At 35.7% G+C, this 7,645-nt stretch overlaps 1 protein-coding gene across 1 annotated transcript in view; it reads left to right on the top strand.

The window, feature by feature from the left end:
* The window catches only part of LOC103192138 (disintegrin and metalloproteinase domain-containing protein 2), a 162,812-nt gene that overhangs the window by 65,075 nt on the left and 90,092 nt on the right, over positions 1 to 7,645 (top strand). The window contains exon 10 of the mRNA XM_007935065.1: positions 2,577 to 2,713. Within this exon, the coding sequence (XP_007933256.1) occupies positions 2,577 to 2,713 (137 nt within the window). The remainder of the gene's footprint in view (positions 1 to 2,576; positions 2,714 to 7,645) is intronic.

Here is a 7,645-nt window from a genome sequence, read left to right as displayed (position 1 = left end):
TTAATAAAAATATATTAAATGAATATTGATGTTAAGTATAAACAAGAATAAAACTGCACTGTGTAATATTTATTCCAGTGGAAGAAATATAAATATAACCAAGGGACAAAAGTATGGCTGCAATTTAAAGTGAAAGTAATAGAAAATAGAAAATAAAATATTTTTATATAACAGCAATTATGGGAATGTAAATAGGTTGAACTCGCCAAGTAAGAGATTCTTTGATTGATTTAACAATGAAAAATGTTTCAAACATTAGAACTGTACATGAAAGTATAATGTGAAGTTGAATATAAATGATAAAATATCTTCCAGTCAAATAACAATCAAGTAAATATGACAAAGAAGAATTTATTGTAAAATGCATCATAAATACCAAACAGGCACAATGCACATTAAATGATCTCTAAAAGAAGGAAAAATATCAATCACAAACATATATTCTCCTGATAATAATGTCTCCAAAATATGTAAAATAACATGGAATTAACTTCAGGGAAAATTATATAAGTAAAAACATACTTTCCTCAGAAAGTTATATATCATACAGAAAATCATAATACAAGATTGTTTCTGGTTTACCATAGTAGATCAAATGATTAAGTATTATTTTACTTACTCCCAAAATTATACTAAAACTGTAGAAAGGGATCATTTAAAAACATGAAACCATAAAAGACAGATAAAAGAGGAAGCAGCAGCTGTAAAACTTTGACCTAGGAAACCTATATTGTAATTTACTCCACAGGATTTCCAGAAGTTTCAAGATGTGGCATTCACAGGTAATTCAGAAACTGGAAAACAGATTGGACAAGCTAACAAGGAGAACAGTTTATTAACTACTTGAGAAGTAGTTAGATGCCTAGATATTATCTTCCTCCTGACCCTTTAGGGCAGAAACTTTGGTCCTAAGTAGATAGAAATGTGCAGTGAAGATTTTTCTCAGCTGTAGAATGCTAAGCTAAGATGTTAGTCTAGGAACAGTATTTAAAAAATTGGAGATCAATTCTATTAATACTAAATACTGCTTGCTGAGACTCCAGGTTCTCTTACCACCTATTACTGCAAGAAACCTAGCAGCAGTATCTTCGCTATTAAGCAGGGAATCAGACCACTCTGGTCTGACAGTAAAATAAATAAAAACCACTGACTTTGAGGGCTTTCCAAGTTAAGTTTCACCTGCAACACACTGAAACTGAAAGCCAAAAAGCTAACAGATATTTCAATAAGCTTTTTGCTGTCATTGAAGCACACTGGTGGCAAAAAACAAAGTGCTTGGTGGCTGACCAAAAAGTGAGTGGTTTCAATCCACCAACAATTCCATGGGAGAAAGATGTGGAAGTCTGCTCCTGTAAAGATTTACAGCCCAGAAGACCCTATGGGGTATCTCTGCTCTGTTCCATAGAGTTATTATGAGTTGGAATTGACTCAATGGCTGTAGGTTTTGTTATTGTTTATGAATGTTATAAGCAGAATTAGCAGATACCTGAAAGAAACTTCTAAAAGAAAGCTAAAAGCCAACACCTATAAATAAGAAGGTGGGAAATCTTGGAAGAAACAGAAAAACTGTGTATAGAATAAAACTTAAACCACACTTTTAATAATGCCTTTAGACAGGAGAGAAAAATAAAATTATATTTATGAATAAAGAGCAGAGCTATGGATGGTGTCAGTGAACGTGGCACTTACAAGTGCATGTTACTGCACTGAAATATAAAAAACAGGTAGCAGAAAGTATCTGAAAGGAGCTTGTCAGAACTCCAGAAAATAATCACAACTTTATAGCAATTAAGCAAATACTGAATAAAGGAAGAGTCAATTGAAGATGGAAGAACTTTGTGGCATTTTTATGGGCCTTTGCCCCAGCTACTCCATCTCAGCAACAATATTGAAGAAGATTGTTATCTATGTGGAACACTGTCCCCTCATTGAAGAAGGAGCAGAGAAGACCTAATTCATAAATAGTTGTGTTCTACATTTCTGGGGGCTTCATGGAGAGTTACTGTGTATGTGTCTGTCTCTAAAGATTTCCTTTTCTTAAAGACTACTGATACATGTAAACCAAACCAAACCACTTCCACTGAGTCGATTCTGACTTACAGCAACCCTCATTAGGGTTTCCAAGGCTGTAAATCTTTACAGTAGCAGATTGCCTCATCTTTCTCCCATGGAGTGACTGGTGGCTTCAAACCACTAACGTTTGGGTTAGCAGCCCAATGCCATACACACAGTGTCACCAGAGCTCCTATATATATAAATTAACAAGCTACATTGTGAATTTTTTTCTTGGTCTGGTATCACCAAATGAGTCTTCCAGTTAGATTTTGGTAAATTTCCAGATTTCATTTCCTGTAATCTTATATTGATAATAGTACCTGTAACATATGAGTTAGGCCCCCCTAGGAGGGCATTTCTATAGATAATACATTAGATGCCTCTATTGCATTCTATTATATGACTTTTTAAATAATTACATTATTCTTTAGGTAAATGAGACTAATGCATTTGGGAGCAAAATCAGCACATGTGTATCTGTGTGTGTGTGTGTGTGTGTATGTTTTTTTTTTTCCCCCCAGCACCCCAAAGCTATAAATCTGGAATCACTTGCAGTTATTATAGTTCAGTTACTGAGCTTCAGTATGGGGATCCCTTATGATGACAGTAACAAATGCCAGTGCTCGGGAGCTGTCTGCATAATGAGCCCAGAAGCAATGTAAGATGCTTTACTTTTATATTGTTTCTAAATATAGTTTGTATGAAGATAATTTTTCTGTATTTCATTTAAGGAAGTGTAAATTATTAAAATAATTAATAATGGCTGAATATCAGTTGTAGTCAATGACTCCTAGATCAAAATATATATTCCAATGCCCATGCTACATGTCTCAAAAACAAAAAACAGAATATTCAGTGCAATCAAGTCAGATCCAATTCATAGTTGGTTTACAAGGCGGTATCATTACGGAAGTAGATTGCCCAGTCTTCCTTCTGAGGAGTGGCTGGTGGGTTTGAACCGCCAGCCTTCCCGTTAGCAGTCAAATGCCTTAGGCACTACACCACCAGAGCTCCTTCTTCTCTCACTAAAGTACTTATCTCATGCTCTACTTTAGGTGAAACTCATATTGGTAAAAATAGTTGTGGCTATAGAAAATAACCTTTGTGAAATGTTTATGGAATTGAATCAGTAAATAATTTAATTACAACAAGAAAACCCTTTCCAGGAGATGACATAAAACAACTCCAGGTATAAGATACCCTGTTTTGGATACGTATCACTATTAAGACACAATTAAACTAAAGATTTTCCAGGTAAAAAAAAAAAACTTACTGCCATCAAGTCAATTCTGACTAATAACAACTCACACACACACACACACAAAAACTTACCGCCATCAAGTCAATTCTGACTAATAGTGACCCACATTGGGTTTCTAGTTTGGGAGCTCTGGTAGTATAGTGCCTAAGGCACTTGACTGCTAACCCGAAGGCTGGCAGTTCAAACCCACCAGCCACTCCTCAGAAGGAAAGTTGGGCAATCTACTTCCGTAGCGATACTGCCTTGGAAACCCAAGAAGGGGTCGCTATGAGTCGGGTCCAGCTCAATGGCACATAACAACACCACAACAAATCTTTATGGAAGTAGACTGCCCCATCTTTCCTGGTAAAGCAGTTGGTAGTTTCTAACCACCGACATCCTGTTAGATTGTATTATAATGGGGAATTCTCTGGAAAGTATTAATAGGAGATTTTCAATACAGACCTCCTCTAGGGTTCTCTTGCAGCTCCTATTGGGCTACTGGGACCTTGTAGAATTGAGCATTGGTTTGGTTTGGTATATGCCATAGAGTCAGACCCGACTCATAGTGACCCCTCCTTGGGTTTCTGAGGCAGTATCACTACAGAAGTCGATTGCCCCATCTTCCTTCCAAGGAGTGGCTGGTGGGTTTGAACTGCCAGCTTTCTGGTTAGCAGTCAAGTGCTACCAGAGCTCCCAGAATTGAGCATAAGACCATGAAATAATGACTATGTTACTAAAGTTGAATACTTTTATCATAATTTGGGATTTTCACAAATCTATCCAATCTGGCAATCTATCCAATAATCAAAATAGTATATTTAGGAGTGGACTATAAAAGATTCAAAGAGCACAATAAATAGGATGAACAGGGATCCTAGACCATGTTACACCAGTATTTTTCAATCACCTCACACCAATGGCTTCATTGAGGTTTCCAAAAACTTGTTCACAGAGGAAGGACAACCTCAGAGCTTAGTTCAATAAGAAATTTGCTCAATATGTTAATTTGAATTAACAAGTTACTGTTATGCTATTACCCAATTAGACCTAAAAGATAGTGCTCCAATGAGCAGAATTACAAAGAATACATTCGATTTTTCACCCTATATGATAGAAGTGGCCAGATTGTGGCCAGATTGCTTAGATCTACAAAGATTCTAAGCAGTGAAAATGACTTGGTTATTGGGTTAAGGATTTGAAAGTTCCAAAATTGGATATTTAGAGACAAGGAAGTATAGGCAAGAGTCATTTGGATTGTTTTAGAGAGTGTGTGCAAAATACACAGATTTTTCTAACTTTAGTTAATCTCTACATAAATTATCCATCTCAGAAGAGGCACTAAAGAACATAGTGTGTGTATTATATAATATATATATATTAATGTTATTGTATATTATATAATATATATACATAATTTTTATAGTATTTGGGTGAAAGTTTGTGGAGAAAATTAGTTTTCCATCAAACAATTTATACACATTTTGTTTGATTTCATTGATTACAATCCCCTCAATGTAACAACACCCTCTCTCCACTTCCTCTCTGGTTCCCTGTTGCCATTTTTCGTTTTTCTTTCCTGCTCCTCTTGCCTTCTGAGCGTTGTTTTTGGGCAAATGCTTCCCTTTGATCTTGTATGGTTCATTCTACTGAGCAATAAGTTCCTCCCTGGTATTATTCACTTTATAGGTCTGTCCATTGTTTGGTTGAAAGTTGATTCCTGGCTTAAAGTTCAGTTCCAGACTGGAAATATGTGTTAGGACCAAAGTATTAGGGGTTCAACTAGTCTGTCAGATCAGCAAATCTGGTATTATTTTTTATGATTTTGAATTTTGTTCTAAATCTTTTCTCACTCTGTCTAGTACCTTCAATTGTGGTAGTCAGGCACCATCTAATTCTTCTGGTCTCTAGGTAGTGGAAGCTGTGTTTAGCTTGGTCCGTTAGTTCTTTGTAATAAATGTTTCCTTGAGTCATTGATTTTCTTCTCTCTTTTTTGCTGCAGATGGCAGCCAGACCAATTGTTGTATCTTAGATGGCCACTCTCAAACTGTTAAAATCCCTTTCCCTTCTTACCAAACAAGAATGTCAAACATTGTATACAGCTTATTTCTCTAAGATGTATACCTAGTAGTGAGATTGCTGGTTCATATAATATTTCTGTTCCCAGCTTTTTAAGGAAGCACCATACCTTTTTCTAGTAAGTGTGACATGACATCTCACAGCCCTACCAGCAATATAAGAAAGTTCCAGTCTCTCCACACCTTTGCCCACATTTGTTGATTCTTGTTTTTGGAACTTTCCTATTATTGCTGAGGTAAGATGATATCTCATTGTTGTTTTCATTTGCCTTTCTCTGATGTCTAATAATCCTGAGCATTTCTTATATATTTGTTGGCCACCTGTATGTCTTGTTTAGTAAAGGGTCTGTTCATGTCCTCTGCCATTTTTAAATTGCGTTCTAGTTTATCTTCTGCAGTTTGTGTATTGCTTTGTTATATTGATAGTGTATTGCTGTTGTTAGGTGCTGTTGAGTCAGCTCCAACCCATAGCAACCCTATGTACATGAGAACAAAACAATGCTTGGTCCTGTGCCATCTTCCCAATATTTGCAATGCTTGAGACCCTCATCACAGCCACTGGGTCAATCCATCTCATTGAGGTTCTTCTCCTTTTCTCCTGACCTTCTACTTTACTATACTTCTCCATGGACCAGCCCTCCTGACAACATGACTAAAGTAGATGAGATGAAGTCTGACCATCCTCACTTCTAAGGATCATTCTAGTTGTATGCCTTTCAGATTTGTTCATTCTTATGGCGTTCCATGGTAGTTTCAGTATTCTTAGCCAACCAAAGACATCAGCTCTTCTTTGGTCTTCCTTATTTGTTGTCCAGCTCTTACCTGTATAAGGAATGAATAAAAATATCATGGCTGGGTTAGGTGCCCCTAAGTCTTCAAAGTGACATCTTTGCTCTTTAACACTTTAAAAGAGGTCTTTTGCAGCAGATTTGTCCAGTGCAATACAATATATGATTTCTTGACTGCTGTTTCCATGGACGTTGATTGTGGGTCCAAGTCAAATGATAATCCTTGACAACATCAATCTTTTCTCCATTTATTGTGATGTTACTCATTGCTCTAGTTGTGAGGATTTTTGTTTTCTTTATGTTGAGGTGTAATCCAAACTGAAGGCTGTACTCTTTGATCTTCATTAGTAAGTGTTTCAAGTCATCTTCACTTTCAGTAAGCATGTAGTAGTGTTATTTCTTTTTGTTTCTGAGTAGTATTTCACAGTATATATACACCATCTAAAATCTAAATGCACAGAGAAGCACCAAAAAATGAGTGTAACAATATATTTATTGTGAGTAGATATGATTTGAATCAGGCAGCATCACCTGCAAAGTATCAGGAAGGTTCTCAGAAAATGGAATGATGAAAATGAATTATATAAGTCATTGTCATGTTAATTTATCAGGAGATAGCATCAAAAAGGATGCAAGGTTCCAGGTTTGGTTTATTATAGAAACAGTTGCTAGCATACATGTACCATGCATTTTCCAGTCAGATTCTGAGTTTCTTACTACTTGAAACTGGCTGCACATAGATAATATTCCAAAAGAACCCAATGCCTAAGGCAAAACAATTTTTGTTAAACTGCTCATTAGATTATTGTTTGATTTGAAGCTGATTTCAGCAAAAGCTCAAGATTCAACAGGACACCTAAGGCAGATGTCTGGAGTGGATTACCCCAACACTACAGATCCAGAAATCTGGATTGTAGGAGAATTAAAACTGTTTCCCACCATAATCTGTTCATATTGTTAACAGATATTTGAGTTGTTTCCAGTTACTGACTGGTAACATGCTGGAAGAATTCTACGTGTATGAGTGAGGGGGTATGCTTTATTTTTCCTTAAGTATATAGGCTTGTGAGAAATAAAAGATTACCTCAAGGATGTTTTCCTGGACAACTAGACAGTTGGAATTTCCCTTTATTGAGTTTGGAGGTATAAACAATACAAACTGAGCAGGCAGTTTTTAATGCTTTACATATATTAATTAATTCTCACTGTTCTTTGTTTTCCTTGTTGGATCATAATGAAAGACTATGATTAATTTTAAAACATTCAAAAATGTTTGTTCTATTTCAGATTTTCACAATAATATGAGAATATCAGTTGTTCCACATCTTCAGCAAAACATGGAGTTTTAACCTTACCAACCATTGGTGTTTATTAGTATTTCATTATAGTTCTAAAATTACTTCTCCTTTGATATTAAGTATAGATAAATTTTTTCTGTAAGATGTCAAAATATTAGCCACTGTAATTATTTGGTTGCTTGTCTT

This window comes from Orycteropus afer, unplaced genomic scaffold (assembly GCF_000298275.1).
Source record: "Orycteropus afer afer isolate SDZICR_OR568_19922 unplaced genomic scaffold, OryAfe1.0 scaffold00024, whole genome shotgun sequence".
NCBI lineage: Eukaryota > Metazoa > Chordata > Mammalia > Tubulidentata > Orycteropodidae > Orycteropus > Orycteropus afer.
The sequence above is the reverse complement of the archived record's forward strand: the minus strand, read 5'-3'. Positions and strand labels throughout refer to the sequence as shown.